The sequence below is a fragment of the Montipora foliosa genome, chromosome 1 (genome assembly GCF_036669935.1).
Source record: "Montipora foliosa isolate CH-2021 chromosome 1, ASM3666993v2, whole genome shotgun sequence".
Taxonomy (NCBI): Eukaryota; Metazoa; Cnidaria; class Anthozoa; order Scleractinia; family Acroporidae; genus Montipora; species Montipora foliosa.
In genome coordinates, this window is record NC_090869.1 from 56,524,675 (window position 1) to 56,542,174 (window position 17,500).

Genomic DNA, 17,500 nt, shown 5'->3' on the forward strand with positions numbered 1-17,500 from the left:
AGAACGAATCGGAATACAATGGATGTAATTCTTCAGTATGCAAATAAGAAACAGGGTATTCTGCTGTTAAGCCCAACTTGAAATCGAAACAGTATTCAAATTCAAACCTGTTTTTCAAATGTGAGATCTTTCGATTATTTACGGCTTTACCTTTTTTTTCGTTAGGTTATGTCATTCCTGGTGGAGGTGTTCTTGTACTCGGTGAAGAGCAAGATGAACCAGGAACTGGTTTTCATGGTTCGCAGAGTTTTAGGGGTCAAATGACAGGCGTACACTTGTGGGACTCCGTACTGCATCACCATGATATACTGAATCTGTTCAGCACTTGTCAGACTGGACGAGGAAACGTACTCGCTTGGTCGCACTTTATTGATGCACAAAGGGGTGATGGAGTAACCGTAACGGCAATGCTTCCATGTTAGCATTAGTCACGTCCCATCATATCAATTAAGTTTAGTCAATGACTCTAAATTAGTGATCTTGTAGAAACGTGTGTTCCCCCTAAGGCTCAGAGGAACACGGCTTTTCCGACGTTTTAGAATAGAAACAGGCGTCTGATTATTAGCAACACACGCTCTCAATCCACAAAATTGAAAATGGTGTTCCGCTCTAAGCTCTTTTTCGCAATCCAATGGTGGGGTCATTGACGGCATTTCGTGCAATGGGAGATTTTCATTTCAAGAAAGAATTTGCTTGAAATTTTAGAAATGGCGACCATATGAAGAAGAAGAAGAAGAAGAAGAAGACTTGAAATATTTATTGCAAACAAAATATTGTTTTTACAATAAAATAATAGATACATTGTATATTAACTTATACGTAATCAGTTAATAGTATTGTAAAATTTATTAATAATTCATAAGGGTGACAGCCAACAGAAACGCACTATTCAGGTCACATGCATGGTCTGTAAAGAGTGATAAAGTGAATGCACGCGGAGGGTTTAAAAGGGTAGCAGGGGAAAGGTGGGGTTGATTAAACAACAACTAGTGCAGGGGTTTCAATAGAAACCGGTTACCGGCGGTATACCGCCGGCTAGTTTGTCTTGATTTTCACTAAACTTGTCAAACTGCCGCCTTCAATGGGCTATCATGGACGGCTATTTCAGAAGTTATTGAAACCCCTGCTAGTGGTTGTAACAAAGTATACGACCACATGTTCTTGAATGAAAACATTGAACTTTGAAAGAAGATGAATGAGACAAATACAACACCAAACACATTTTACTTGATTACTAACAGTAATCGTAGATTAAGAGTGCGTTCGAATATGGTAGGTTTGGTATTTTAAAATATGATTGTGTTTGGGAAAACCGAGCTTAATGAAATTTCAATGCATTTAAACGCAATCTCGTTCCCAGAGTCTTCCTTTCCCTTCACCAGCAGGTCGGGAAACGAGTGACTCTGTGATAATCTGTTTGGATAAACTTTTTCCTTGCATGAGCAATCGATTTCGGCCCCGAGGCGACTCTTGCGAAGGGTTTTACAGAACACTGTGTGTTTGTTTGGCTAGCTTCGCAATAAACTCTTGGATTGATTTGTTTGGAGCCAAAGCAAAGAGTGAAAGCTATTAAATCTAATCGAATGGAATCGTCTCTCACTGAGTAATTATGTCTTTACAATGTACTAGTCATACTGAGTCTTTAAATTGTTGTATATTATTATATGAATCCATAAGATGAACTTCTCGTATAGTTACTTACGTACATGTCAGTGTTCTGGAAAGGTGCGAGAACATGAGAACATTTAGCAGATGATTTTTCGGGTAGAGAAAGAGGTAAATTACTGATGTAAAGAAACTCGTTTGGTTTGTGACAGTGCTGTTGAACGCTTTGAAAATATCGTGGAATCCCCAGCTCTCTGGTATGGAAAGCAATCCTTTCTATCGGTAGGTTGAAAATTTTACTCGAATTTCATTTGGTTTCATTACATTGTACTGTTCTCAACCTCCATTGGATGAAGTGAATTAAATATAGAGAATCAAATCAAAATGAACGAAATGAGATGTACAACTCACATCTAATGGAATTTGTCTTCAATTTTAGGTACTTAGAAAAAATAGAAACTTCAGTTGTTGATTTTGTTATGCAAACGTTTATGATGAAATTTTAAAGAAATGTATGGTCTAATATAAAGCTTGACCATCCTCTAGAGCCTTTTACTTGTTGCACTTAAAAGTCAGGTTTTAAAATTGAGTAATACAATATACTTCTTTCTGAAGTAACTAAACGTGCTACTACATATGGAGTTTTTTCCGTAATTGCTCAGCCCAGAGTATTAATTACAGTGGTGATTGTTATTTGCTTATTGAAGTCACAGTGGTCAAGTGTTTGAGACTTCAAAGGTTGGTTGACTGTTGCAGTATGAGTTCTGGCCCCAGTTGTTCGAAGGGTGGATAGCGCTATCCACTGGATAAATCATTCAGGCCAGGCGCGGATCCAGGATTTTGAAATGGGGGGTGAATTTTTGTAATAACGTAATAGAACTACAGCCTGGTCAGTATTTGAGGGATAAAAAAAACAAAAAGAAAAAAGGGGGGCTCAGAAAAAGGGGGTGAAAACTCACCCATTTCACCTCCCCTGGATCCGCGCCTGCAGGCTTCAAGTAGGAATAAGTTTGCACACAAGTGATGCGTGGTCAGAAATAAAGTAGTCAACCACAGGAGTAGACTTAACAATCTGATCAGAGCAACGAGAAATGATGAGATCTAAGATGTGACCATGAGTGTGAGTAGATCTCGTTACTTGCTGTTGGAGTCCAAAGGATTCAAGAAGATCCAAGAGCTTGACGGCATCCGGATCGTTGATGTTGTCGATATGAATGTTAAAATCTCCCATAATAAGATTCCAATGTATTTTCAACGCATTGGCAACGTTTCCAAACATTTTTGTCGAAAAAGTTAAATTCCGAAGGCGTTTCTACTATCAAGTGGTCATTATATCGACACGTTCGTAGCTTGAAAATACACCGCATTGCCTCTTTCAGCGATGATATCACCGAAAATCTAAATCACAGATTTCCTGAGTTTGCTCGCAAAGCGAAGCTGACTGAAATTTCAATAGGGCATTTCCGAGTTCCGAGTTCAAGCGAGTGTAAAATTAGTTTCATTTAAATGTAAAGTAGAACTAATTACCATCATGACGTTGGGGGGGGGGGGGGGGGGGAAGGAGTGTATAGTCAAGCGATATAATAAACTTCGGGAGAACACAGTCGACAGGAGCCCATGACTAGGAGCCTCCGTTTGCAGTATATCCTTGAGTCTACCTTTGCTCGTATCCTTCTATTTTTAGAACTACCCCTTCAGCGGGAGACTCACATTTTAATCAATTTGCATGAATTTTTTTTTTGCTATTTTGTCTTCGTTTGACAATAACTTTCTAGTATTCTGATTGGCCATTCTAAACAGTGCGTGTAGAGCTCAAGAACACGTGTCGTTCTAAAAATAGAAATACATACACACGCAAAGTTTGACTCATAGGGATTGCATGGGGGAGGCAAGCTCCTACTCATCGGCTCCTGCCGTCGAGTAAAAACTGGCAAAGTGTTTGCTCACTTCGTATATCGCCCTTTAATGAAATACATAAAAAAAATCTTCATTCTGATGTAAATAACATGTAAATCCATGAAAATTTACTGTAAAAGATAATTTACATGGTTTTTGGACTTTTACATGTTTTCAATAATCATGCAAATATCATGTAAATTTTTCGAGTTGAACATGTAAATGTTAGACAAGATGCTGTAAATTCTGAAGACAAAACTTAGGGAGATCATGTAAATAACATGTAAATTGGAGCAAGAGGACACAGTTAAGATCCTGTAAATAACGTGTAAATCGTAAAAGGGAGACTGTCAAGAACCTGTAAATATGATGTAAATTGAAAAAGGGAGACTGTCAAGATTCTGTAAATAACTTGGAAGTCGAAAAAGGGAGACTGTGAAGATCCTGTAAATAACATGGAAATCGAAAAAGGAAGACTGTCAAGATCGTGTAAATATGATGTAAATTGAAAAAAGCAGACTGTCAAGATCCTGTAAATATGATGTAAATTAAAAGGGGAGACTGTCAAGATCGTGTAAATATGATGTAAATTGAAAAAGGGAGACTGTCAAGATCGCGTAAATAACATGTAAAACGAAAAAGGGAGACTGTCAAGGTCCTGTAAATAACATGGAAATCGAAAAAGGGAGACTGTCAAGATCCTGTAAATATGATGTAAATCGAAAAAGGGAGACTGTCAAGATCCTGTAAATATGATGTAAATCGAAAAAGGGAGACTGTCAAGATCGCGTAAATAACATGTAAATCGAAAAAGGGAGACTGTCAAGATCCTGTAAATAACATGGAAATCGAAAAAGGGAGACTGTCAAGATCCTGTAAATAACATGGAAATCGAAAAAGGGAGACTGTCAAGATCCTGTAAATATGATGTAAATCGAAAAAGGGAGAATGTCAAGATCCTGTAAATATGATGTAAATTGAAAAAGGGAGACTGTCAAGATCCTGTAAATAACATGGAAATCGAAAAAGGGAGACTGTCAAGATCCTGTAAATATGATGTAAAACGAAAAAGGGAGACTGTCAAGATCCTGTAAATATGATGTAAATCGAAAAAGGGAGACTGTCAAGATCGCGTAAATAACATGTAAATTGAAAAAGGGAGACTGTCAAGATCCTGTAAATAACATGGAAATCGAAAAAGGGAGACTGTCAAGATCCTGTAAATAGCATGTAAATCGAAAATGGGAGACTGTCAAGATCCTGTAAATATGATGTAAATTGAAAAGGGGAGACTGTCAAGATCGCGTAAATAAAATGTAAATTGAAAAAATTAGACTGTCAAGATCTTGTAAATAACACATAAATCGAAAAGGAAAACTGAAACGATCCTGTCAATATCATAGAAATTGGAAAAGGGAGCCTTTAAAGATCTTGTAACCATCAAGTAAATCAAAAAAAAGGGAGACTGCCAAGACATCGTAAAGATCATCTTATCTGATGAAAGAGGGCTCAAAAACTATAAAATGATTACTGCAGATAAATGTGTGAAAAAGGTCGTCCCTGGCACACTGTAGAAGGGTTATCCACCTCGTATCAAGCCAACCCAGGCAAAAGGATTTGTGGTACATTTTTTTTGTATCAAATACAAAAAAAAAGAGTTTCAATGAACAAAACAACAAAGCTGCTTCAAGGGGAAGGTTGGTTGGCAAAATACAGCTTGGAAGTGAGGGTAATCCTCCTACAAAGAACAACTTTTCACCTTCTAAATAGGCTCGTAGATAAAGGGGCTGTTGATAATGTAAGTTCCCCGAAAAAGAAATAAACTTAACATACTTCAAACTCTTTTATTGTTGTAATATAGTCTAGTATAGTCTTTGTATTGCTGCATTAAAACCTGAATTAAATGTAATCTTGTACCAGCAAGATAATTTCTTAAAATAGGTATGGAAATTTTTTAAAATAATATTCTGAACTTTGGAATCAATTTTAAATAGCTATTGCACAAATATCTTCAAGTATCGTTTTTTCTTAACTAATTTTAAACCTAATATGTCTACAACTGGATTGATATCAACCGTAACAACTATTACTCAATTTGTATCTTAAATAGTGTGTATTATTTAAAAATATAATAAAATAATTATATAAAAAATATATTTATTATTATTATTATTACTAAAGAAATGAGCAATGTATTGAGTCTTAACATAATTTGTATAAGGTCTGCAACCACAAATGGACTATTCACAGGAAATGCCCTGTAGTTTTAAAATCATCTGATTTTTCCTTTGAGCTCAAAGTGCTAGAGTGAGAGGAACAGTTTATAATGAGTGGGGGAAATGGGACTTTCAACTTATTTTAAATCCGTATTTCTGGTTGCCATTTTAACAAGGAATTTTGCCAGTTACTGGCACAATACCTGTTTTGTAACTTCTTGCAGTTACAAGTCATGAGCAGAAGTCCCCTCGTGTTTGTTGACCTTTGCCAAATTCACTTTTTACTAAATTACACTTTTTAAGTTACTGTGAGTGATCACTTCACTCTCATCTTTTCTTGTTACAACTTTTCTTTCAAAGAGGACCCTTCCAAGGGACCTTAAAAGGTCATCTTTCGCTGAGTCCTTCATGTATGGTACGCAATACCTCTTCAACAAGGGCTTTAGTTTTTTCAGAGTCACATCTGACACTTTTTTTGCCCTCAAGTAATGGCGAGCAACAATGATAGCTGGATCTTTATCAACCTGTTAAAAAAGGTAATTCACTATTAGGACAGCACGGTTCTAAATGAAAAATTCTGCGCGTATTTCTGGGATGTTTTCACCTGTAACATGAAAGTATACTATCCAAACGGAAAATGGTCAAATTCGTCAACATGCTCTGCAGTGATTTTTCAGCTGTAATACTTACTAGCAAGACTTGAGGCAAGTGTCTCAGGGAGACCCTGGAGTATTAATCACTCAAGACATTAAGCATAGCACTTTTTTCCCCTTTCCTATAATAGACACCTATAAGATGCTAGAGCTTCCTGAAAACGTTAAAAATAGTGTACTTACAAAGCCCGACTCCAGCATCCTCAGTTCATCCACTTTGTTTGTCTGCACTTCACTTTCATTGTTACATGTACATGTACCTTCCTTTTCATCAATTACGCCAGAATCATTTCTTCTGATTCTTTGCCTTAAAGAAGGAATATTGACCACATGTATAGTTTAGTATTTGACATCATATGAAAAGAAGGAAATAAATACAAAACCAATAATAATTTATATTGATACAATAAATTATCAAAATAACATTATTCTATTTTCATGTAAACTTTGAATTTACTTCTTTTTGTTGCTGTCAATGTGAATAATGTGGCATAGTCCCCTAAAGTAATGTTTCACCTTCAAAGAAGTTTATAACACAGTCCCAAACATAGCGACCATAAGAGCAACAAAGAAAATAATTTTAAGCTCCATATAAAACCCATTAACGATGAACAGTTTTAGTGTTCACTTTTTGATTTCTAAGAAATGAATTTACTTTTTGATTCCTAAGAAAACAAATGAGTATATCAAAGGATTTCTCATGGTTTTTTGGCTTCTAATAAAATCTTAAGCCCTGGTCAAAATTCTCTCCAAACTATCATCATCATTCACATGCTCAAATGCCCAAAGACGTTTGTGATAGTTGATGATACGGTAGTTCACCAGCAGTCGCACATGCAAAGTCACGCGAGCAGCTAGTTCCAGGCTCTTTCGGCGTCAAAATGTGAACACTAAAATGGCTTCCCAAAGGCAGGGCCAGGCCTCATATTCCTCTATTAGATGTAATATCAGGCCATTACTCGATCTTGCCGCATTGCCCTTCTTGACCAATGAACATTTAGTGATACGCTTCTTTTTTTTGCAGTGTCTCTTCTAATTCTTGCGAGTTGACACTTTCTTCAGAGGATATCTTCTCTAAGATATCTTGGTCTTCAGTATTTTCTTTGTCATGATTATCATCTTTGATGTAAACACGAATTTCTGAAGCTGCAGCTGAGCCTCGCGAGGAACTTTTGGCGGCCATTTTAAATGAGCCCGCTGATGTTTGGAGAAAACAACTGACCAAAAACTACCAAAATCATGAACTATCATACGCATGGTCAAACGAGGAAAACTATCATCGACTATCATGAAGAATTTGAACAAGCTCAAAATGAATGATAGTTGATGATAGTGTATAATAGTTGGTGGTCCAACAGAAGAGCGAGCTTCAACTATCATTGACTATCGTCAACAATCATGTGCCGTTTGACCAGGGCTTTAGCTACAGCTGTATACACTGTACATGTAGATGTTGTGGTTTAAAATTTTTCAAAGCAATCCAGTTTTGATTTTTCTTCGTTTAATTAATATTCCTTATCATAATCTCAAACAAACGAAAATCAAAATTGAAATTGTGTTTAAAAAAACAATTCAACCAGGACAAAATTTGAACCTGTAACCTTAATGCTATAACAATGCCCTTTCTAAGTCTGAAACAAAGGAAAATCAAAATTGAACTGGTGTATAACAAAAATTCAAGCAGGAAAAAATATGAACCTGTAACCTTATAAAAATGAGTCCCAAAAGAGATCTATAGTGGTAAATTATATTACAGCAGTACTTTACAGGCAAAGTAACAGTTACCTCAGTTTGCAAATCTACTTTCTGAACTTTAGTTGGTACATTGCCATTTGATCCCTAAAAATAAAAATAAATTGCCTCATGGTAAAGGAGTTTGAAAACAACATTAGATTTGTTAGTTAAGTCCTTACTCTTTATTTATTAATAACCTCTTAAGTACTAAAAAAAACAGGAGTGCCATACTAGGGAATATTGGCCCGAGGTCAAGTGATCGATCCAAACAAAACAACCAAGGGCCAATATTTCCCAGTACAGCCCCAAGCAAGTGAGGTTAGTAAGTTGTTAATTACAGTGTACATGGCAGCATTTCTTTGACAATCAGAAAATTCTCTGTTTGGAAAAGATGGGGCATTATTTTCAGGAAGGGGAGATGCAGCTTTAAGCCAGATGGAATGGAGCCTCTGAACATGCCAGTGCCGGATAGCCTTCCCCCATCACAACAAACAGCCTGAAAACAGTTTTTGAGTAGCATTGCGGAGGTGATGAATTCTTATCTAAAACCTTAAGTCAAAAGTAAGTGAGTCAAGATAGACTTAATCATGGTGCCCAAGCTGTTTTTGAAACAACTTCTTTTGGATTTGAGCTTGAACAAGCCGTTTTCAGCCAGGGAAGTGTGTTGTTCACACAAGTTACTCACAAGGTTTATGACGGCAATGTAAGTTGAAGTCCAAACTGTTATCAAGGACTCCTATTATTGGGACACATGTTAAAATTAAAAGTGTGAGTTACATGTAACTGTAATCCTCAGGTATATTCTACCCACGAGGACACAAGGTTAAAAGGACTGTAATCTTAAACACATCACTGGCCACTGAGTGAAGTGACTAAATCATTGCATTTTACGGTGTTTGACCTTGAATAAGTTCGGGTCACGAGGTTCCCCTTCACAATCGCATATTCTCCTCAGTTATTTGAAGATCCAGAGTGTTGATCTGGCTGGGGTTCGAACCAGCGACCTCCTGCATGAGAGCCCAATGCTCAACCAACTGAGCCACCAGTGCACTGGGAATCATACACAATTTACATGTAATCAAGGTGTGGTAAAATCTGATATTATTATTATTATCTGACCTCTGCTTTTCCTTTGCATGCTCTTTTCCTTGAGCTATCCTTAGAGCACTAACAAAAAAATTCCCAGAACAAAGAAAGAAAGAGTTTCATCACTAAGCTGAAGGAATGTACATACTAGACCCCTGCTACATCTGTACCTTGAATGTTGGTGTAAACATACATAGGAATAGCAATAATAAAATGAAAATAATATTAAAGACCTCATTACTCCATACTGAAAGTGCCAATTAAATGTTCAACATTTAAAAAAAATGCATGTATCATGCACAAGCACAAGAAAGATGTCATGTCCTACACTGTATTACACTACTGCCTGTACAGCACATTCATACGGGTGTACATGTACATGTGTGCTTGATTCACAAGAGGATAAATTTACACCCGTCCACTTCACCACACTGAGTTTCTCTAAACATGTGTTGCCTGTGCATGAGCTCATCATAAGACTGAGAGTAGAGCTGTCATTATCTACATGTACATGTAAACTCTCAAGAGGTTATATATAACACTCATACAAAGTCTGAGAGGTTGAACTGGGAAATGTTATTTCACCTGCTTTTGGTAAGCACTTGGTTTCCTTGAAGAACACATAATGTTGCTTATGTGCTTCCTGCCCTTTGTTTTGTACAGAGTAACCTGGCCAGCACCTTCCACCTGATAAACCCCACAGAGGATTTTTATGCCTGCATCTAGCAAAATTGTATTGCAGAGTTCTAAATTAACTCTGCTGTCTTCTTCCGTTGTCCCAGGACAGGCCTTTAGCCCTCCTGATCCTTTCCACTTACCAAAACAAAGCAAAAAAGGAAATAGAAAAATAACAAGGCATTATTTTGGATTTACTTTTCTAGGTCAATAAACAATGTACACCCAAAGGATTAAAAAACAAGAACATTTTAAGCAAATTTATCCACAATCTGATCATCATCCTCTTGCTCCTGACACACAAAATTATTACATGGGCAAGGCATGACAACTGCTTGGAAAAAAAAAACAACAATTGTTATATAGCTGAATTTTTCCCCCAACAGTGTGCGCTCTCATTGGTTACTTCAAGGTCACATGACATCTAACAATAAAACTGTTTTCCTCGGCTGCACCTCGGGGAAACATTGAGATTCTCAGGAAACAAAATCAAATGTTTCCCAAGGGACCAGTCGTTAAATACTTATTACTGACTATTCATTTTAAAGTGGTTACCCATAACAAAGAGTGTACTGTAAATGTAGGACAAGTAAGCTTGTAACTCTTTTTCTACTCAGGAATTTCCAGGAATTTCCAGGCAAAGTCAGCCATCACAAAAAAATGTTTTTTTTCTCAAAAAGTATTTTAAAGCTACGAAAATAAGCTTTCCAAAAACATATAATTTCTATACATAGAACTACAATATTTTATAAAAACGAAAGTTGAAAAAAAAAATTTAACAAAAATAACATTAAAATGGTCTAAAATTAGTTTTCCACACAAATTTGGCCATTTCAAGGTCAATTACGAATTTTTTAATGACCGACAAAAATGTTCTTCATTTTATCAGCTTTCTTGGACATAAATTTGACCGAAAACTGATCAGGCACGAATATTTTTGGATTTTTTTGAGAAAATCGGATTAGCGATCAATGCGTAATGTGATAAGGTGATGACAAGTCAAATTTGCGACCCGTTGCTAACGGCAACGGAAGCGATCGCATTACGAATAATGAACATATGTTTGCCAAAAACCACCCAAATAACCGATTTTTCGACGAAAAATTCATCCCAGAGGATAAAACTATTCACTGGACATGTAATAAAGGTAAATATGTGCGAGCGAAAGCGAAAACAAGCGAATATTTTGAGGAAAAACACAATTCTGTGAGATCAAAGGTCCATGTGCTTCAAACACGCAATTGCATCGCTAAATAATTAATCTTACCTTTTCAGCGATTTTAACGCTTGAAATCCCATCCAATGAACCACAAATCCTTTTCTTTATCTATTCCGAAGCCTGTAGTGTAATTTTTTGGCTGAAAAACTTTAGAAAAACCGCTTCGCCAGAGCTCGGCGATCGATTGAAAATTTGGTCATCGCATCGGCTCAAATTGCCAGAATTACAATGGACGTCATGTAGGCGTAATGAAAGCTAGAAAGCCGAGATTTTCAGGGAAGCTGGGGATATATCTCCCCAGTAAACACGCCAAATTTCAGCGCGATCGATGAAAAGGGCGCTGCGCTACGAATCTTACAAAACCCGATACACCAGCGTATCGGGTTGAGGCCCCCCTGTAGAAAAAGAGTTCAGGCAGATGGGCATCTAGGCATCCTGTGAATGCCCATGTTTGAGAGGAAATTATTTAATAGTTCCATCAAATGTTGCCTTTTTAGTTAATCATTGGCTTGAGTAAACCTTCTACAAAATATTGGATGCCAAATTGCTGGCTGCCTTAAAAATTCAATTCCACATGACCAACATTGAGCTTGTTGGATGTCAATACTTTCAAATTCTTAGCATAACACCAAGCAACATATAGCAATTATTTTAGAAGCAGTTTCTTGAACGATAATTACAAGACTCCCATATGAATAGCAAATATAGGTTGGTGTACGAGTCCCGTCTGCATAGTCACTTTGTAAATTTAATCCATGACATTTAATACACTATGGATTCTACAATTTTATAGAAGCTTAACTTTCACTGCTGCATTGCAAACCCAGGGTCACTTTACATGGCAATCAGGCTTACTGAATGAAATAAAGCTTCATGTTTTGATACAATCGATCTTGATTAACTAGCCTTTGTGCATTTTTTTTTTGTCTTGAGATGCCGACTAATTTCAGCTCCAATTAAGAGACAATTATGGAGAGTTCAGTGTCTACTGTAAAAGAAGAGCCGGTTACAACATTTAAAGCACAACACAATGCGACAAAAAAGAAATTACCTTACCTCAAAAGAAACACAAGGATCGGAGTAATCGAACTGGTTTTCAATGGAGCCATATTTCCTCGATGTTAGCGAGAGTTATCCTGACGGAGATCGACGGCCATCAAAAAGCAGATTTCTGGGCCAAAAATAACCCGCTGTGTCACCCGTTGTGATTATAGAAGCCCGGTTACAGAGTTAAGCGAGCCCACACTGTCTCTGACAGCGTTTGGTTTTTTGAGCTTGCAACGTGTGAATACTCTTATCTATCTGTGACAGAAAAATTAATTTGTAGACACTGAACCTAATTATAAAGGCTGGTTTTCATTTTACACTGTCTCGTATTCATTATCACCTTCTGAAACAAAAGTAAACGAAAAAGCCATGACATTCAGAACTCCGTTTGTCAATTCAGTCGAGGTGATTCTTTGGTCGTGGTTTGTACCAATTCTCTTCGTCTTTGCATTCTGAAATGATAATTGAAATTCAACTTGCAATTGTCATTACAAGGGGCATAGTCCATTCTACTACTTTCTCTGCGTCGATTCACAACACGTGTGATTGATGAAATAGTCGATGAAATACAACATGGTGGATAAAATCAATTCCAGTCTTTACCTAAACCGTGAGATATTACCCTGGACGCCACGGATGTCACAGGTTTTTTTTTTTTCTCTCTTAGATTAAGAGCAGCGACTCGCGACTCGCAACTCGCTATTCTGTCGCTCTAAGAGAGAAAAAAGCTCGGGCATCCAACTGTCAAACATCATAGAGCGTCAGACGAAACAAATTTCCCACAGCCTGAGTAATCCTGAGCAATTTCAGATGCCACATTGTTTATTTATTTTGTCCCTTGCTCCATTATTTGCATGGTTCAAGTATCAACATCCCTTTAATCGGCTCAGTTTTTTTATTATTTCGCCAATGAGAAATCCACAATTGTTCCAGGTAATTAAAGTTGAAGCTGTATTTTGTAACGGAGAGAGGTTTGGTTTTAAGAGCCCTCCCTTTCTTATAAACTATTCCTCATTTTCAAATTTGTGTCTCCCATAAAATGACCATTACATTGTACTCTCTACTGGAAAATTAACATGATTTACTTGTTCGAACATCAGTGAAGAAAGTCTCGTGAAAATTTTATTAACATGGTTTTTGAAACCTTACTTTTTGAAAACTCCACTTCCATGTCATTTACATGCTCTTCAACTTGAACTTCCGAAAGAATGATTTTCAGTCACTATTTACAGTTAACTTACATGATCAACTGAAGCACGAAAGTTTCATGGAAATTCGATTTACAGGATTGTAACAATTTACATGTTATTTACAGGATATTTTAAACCCATTTACATGATTAACATACTGTAAATTCATTTGAAACAATCTAAATGTTATTTACATGTTCCTCCATTTATACTTCAAGAACATGACCATGTCAATTACTATTTACAGGTTATTTACCTAATTCACTCCAACATGTAAATACCTTGTAAATCTTAGTTTACGGAACTTAACGTGTAAATTGTAATTTACAAAACATGTAAATCCAAATTTACACTTTGGAAACTGGATTTACATGTGCCTGTAAATGTTCAAGTTTTCCAGTGTGATTGGCTACGAGAAATGCATTTTTCGGGTAACACAGTGCAAAAACGAGGTAATCAGTGTAGCAAAAATGTTACAAACCAAGCATTCTGATTGGTCAATGATCAAAGTGGAAAGTCAAAGGCGCTCTCTGGATGACTCAATTTTTGGCGTGGTAAGCGTGCGTTCTTTCTGCTTAACTAGGATAAGCTATCTCGAGTTTTCTTATGTATTATTATTGTTAAAATAAGTAATCAGACGAACTTTCTCGTGCAACGTTTTCAATTTCTCAAATTTTGTTCGACTGTGTAAAATTTACCCCACTAATTACTTATTCCAAATTACACTCAAAATCATGTGGGTACCTAGAACTACCTATACCAATAGAAATCCCTTTGAAGAGACAGATGAAAAGTAATACTGAATAAATCTCTGTTCTAGAAGGTCAAGAGGATCATTTAAACCAATTACCTAAATTCTCTCTGTCTTTCTTTCTCGCTCAGTAAACAACTAACACGTGGACCGATTCATAGGACGCTGAGTCTCTTCAGATTTGATAAAACTAAAATTTGCAAAATTGACATAGGACAAAGCCAATTAGTTCAAAACGAGCACTTTGGAAACAGGATCAGGAAAAATAGATATTGTTCTTTTGAAACATGCTGCAACTGAGTAACAATATGTATTTTCAAAACTGAATAGGTCTATTTAAAATCATCGACACAAGGAACAAGGAAAAATATGCGTATGGCAGAAGCCGCAGAAGATTTCACTAGAAGTCTAAAACCGGGAATGTACTTTTTTTATCCTTTGCAAGACAATTCATTGGTTTATGCCTTGCATTCAAATCACCTGCATCTGGAAATTTGATTCCCGATTTCTTGGCAAACCAGACAATCTACCATGTCGAGAATCCGCCCTTAGTCTTAGAATAGTAGAAAATGCCCGTTTAAATTGAGGGTTCATTATACCGTATATAAACGGATTAGTCATACTGCTGCAGGATGCCCCAACGTAGGAGATAAAATACGCCAAGCGAGGGGACTGGGATCCAAAAACTTCCATGAAACCGATGACAGAGAGTGGAGTGTAGCACGCGATGTAAACGCATACCACGACAAGTGAGGTTTTTAATACCCTGGCGTCGGACTTGTCTTCGCTTTTGCCTAGATTAGGTAGATCAAGATGGCCCTGTACTCTTCGTGCACTTGCTCTTACAGTTATCACGTAATAGCAGCCAAATATGATGGTAGCAGGAGTGAAGATGGCCATAGCAACCAAGAAAATGATATAAGAAATGTCGGGATTAGCCCATTCACAAGTGCAATTAGTAAAAAAATGGTGATAGGTTATGTTTCCCCAACCGTACAATTGCGGTGTATTTACTGCTATGGAAAGTATCCAACAGCAGAGAACTATTACATACGTTGCCCTCCTGTTGGAGAAAAACTTCGTGTATAAATGGCGTCGGCAAACTTTGAGGTAGCGATTTATTGCAATTGCTGTCATTGTCAGCAGCGACACGATGCTAAAGATGAGTTGTGTCACGCCAGCCACCTCGCAGGCCACATGACCAAAAACCCATTTCCCAAAACGAAGACTGACAATCCAAAAAGGCATGTGAAAGATCGCCATGAATATGTCGCTGTACGCCAGGTTTTCGATCAGTACGTTTGTAATGGTATTGAGTCGAGTGTCCTTATGAATGGTGTAAATAACAAGCGAGTTTCCCAAGAAACTGGTTAAACAGATAAGAACGGCAAGAATGACCTGAAACCATATTTCAATGTCTCCTCTCCCAAGCGGATCACCGAGAGCGCCAATGTCTTTATTGGAGGTATTGCGTGGACTTGCTGCCATGTCTATGACAAGAGAAACACGCATGGTGGTAAAGTAAACATTGAGCGTTTTGTTTTATGTAAAAGTTAGTTAACGCGAAAAAAATGTAGAAATGACATTTTATATCTGTTGTATCTTAGGGGCCAATTATTGTCATGTTAGAGCTCATCTTGTCTTACAGAAAACATTCTATCAACCGAAAACATACCTTTGAATAGACGTAACTTTCAAAGCATGATAAATCCCGCAGAAACCGTAATTAATAGATAAAAAATAATCTATGGGATAGTGGTTCCATTCATCCCGGAAACTCAGCGGTTTTTATGACAAGATTGTACTTTTTAACTTCGAGCGAATTTTTTTTCATCCTTTAATCTTGACTTTGCCAATTCTACTAGGATTCCTATACCTTCCGCCAATCTCCATGCTAGTTAGAGTCTCAGTCATTGAGCGAGACCGAAGTGAGACAGCTATTATTAGCGGAGTTTTTAGAGCTACTCAATGATCAGAAATATCGAGAATCCGAATTTCATATAGATATACATTGTTTTAAAAACCTAAAAACATCCCTGTAGTTAACTATTTTCAAAAATCATATTTGAAAGTTCTGCTGTTTATTCGACGGTTTTAGGAAAAAATATACGGCAAAAAGCTCGCCTGGGCCTCGCGGAAATACAATCAATCAAGTGACTTTTATTTTGCCGTGCCACTAATTCCGGGTCTGCTTTCCTGCCTGTAGTGGATCTACCGCTCAGTTTTGCAAAAACCTTAAAAGATTTCTTCTTTATCGTTAGTAGCATCAAATTCTTTGAAGTATTTACGCTTTTGTATTTTTGTGGATAAATGTGTGTGTGTGCACTCTTTCGTCTTTTTAATAATATATTGTATTACGTCCCAGTGCTATCTTAAACTTAATTTCTTAGTCTAATTTGAGGAAGCCCATAGCTCCATAAGCTCTTATAGTTTCTTTATGGGCTTCCTCGCCTTTTTTACAATTCTTTGTATTTTGTTTATTAAATTGGATGCATTATATGTAATCATGGCAAATAAAAACCTTGAAACCTTGAAACCTTGAAACCTAGTTTGTCCAATACTGAACTTCGCCTAGTCTTCACCTTATTTGTTTTTTTTTTCCCTCTTCGACCTTGGGAACGATGCTAACAAAAATATATTTCATTTTGGACATGGTTTGCACACTTTCTTGCAAGTGCTGCATATTGTGATTCTGCAAGATGAAACAACAATTGTCTTTCATCAGATCAAGAGATCTAGCACACCTTTCAAAGGAGAGTTGCAGCCAGGTGAAAAGAAAAGGGAACCTTGATAGGGCTTTCCACAAGTTTCTCGGCAGCGTTTTAGCAACTTTTCGTATTTCGAGCAACTTTTTACATTCTGAGCAATTTCTAGTTTTTTACAAAATCTGAGATATTCCTCCATATTTCACAATGTTTCAGTGGGCAATTTGTGAATCTTTTAGAGAGCAATGGATTGGAAGTCGTCTGGGTTTTTCCAGTGTGCGCCACATTGTGTGAAATCGTCTCAGACAGACTAAAGCTGAATAACAAATACAAGAAGCCATTTTACCGTAACCGAGAAGGCTGTAACTTTAAGGTTACGGTAGACCATCGCGGCTGTCCTTTGCGAAAATTTTATTTAACGCGCTTTGTGATGCGTAACAGCCATAAACTATACATCTATTGAAACTTTATGAAATGCAAATTCCAGGGAATATCTTTTCTTTTTAACTTTATCTCAGAAAGAAGAGCAGGGCCCAAGAACCTTATTAAGGTACCGATGTCTCTCTGATCGAATTTATCGGATATCGAATATTAATGAGACTTTAACCGGACGTCACGTAGTCACTCTATCTTCATCGATCAGTGTTTTCACTTGGTGTACTTTTATTACTTGGAATGCCCAGACGGGGTCAAGGTTCCGGTAACTTCAAATTGCAGTCGCAC

The 17,500-nt window shown here is 37.0% G+C and overlaps 2 protein-coding genes and 1 long non-coding RNA gene across 4 annotated transcripts in view; 1 reads left to right on the forward strand and 2 right to left on the reverse strand.

Moving 5' to 3' along the window:
• Positions 1-2,329, forward strand: part of LOC137979321 (neuronal pentraxin-2-like) — an 11,873-nt gene extending 9,544 nt beyond the window's left edge. Inside the window, exon 5 of the mRNA XM_068826560.1 lies at positions 166-2,329. Within this exon, the coding sequence (XP_068682661.1) occupies positions 166-422 (257 nt within the window). The 3' untranslated portion in view covers positions 423-2,329. The remainder of the gene's footprint in view (positions 1-165) is intronic.
• Positions 2,330-4,746: 2,417 nt separating this feature from the next.
• LOC138002258 (uncharacterized) lies at positions 4,747-12,277 on the reverse strand. Of its 2 annotated transcripts, none has more exons than XR_011123337.1 (6): positions 12,141-12,277; positions 9,776-10,003; positions 9,224-9,271; positions 8,156-8,209; positions 6,554-6,677; positions 4,747-6,241 (listed from the first exon to the last, which is right to left on the reverse strand). It is a non-coding gene; the product is annotated as an uncharacterized lncRNA (long non-coding RNA). The 2 variants fall into 2 exon arrangements; XR_011123336.1 differs by lacking the exon at positions 12,141-12,277 and adding an exon at positions 11,133-11,335 and having other exon boundaries at positions 4,748-6,241.
• Positions 12,278-13,190: 913 nt separating this feature from the next.
• LOC138002228 (rhodopsin, GQ-coupled-like) lies at positions 13,191-16,550 on the reverse strand. Its single transcript, XM_068848305.1, has one exon. It carries the CDS (start codon positions 15,582-15,584, stop codon positions 14,544-14,546), a length of 1,041 nt encoding a protein of 346 aa, XP_068704406.1. The 5' UTR covers positions 15,585-16,550; the 3' UTR covers positions 13,191-14,543.
• Positions 16,551-17,500: the final 950 nt, after the last annotated feature.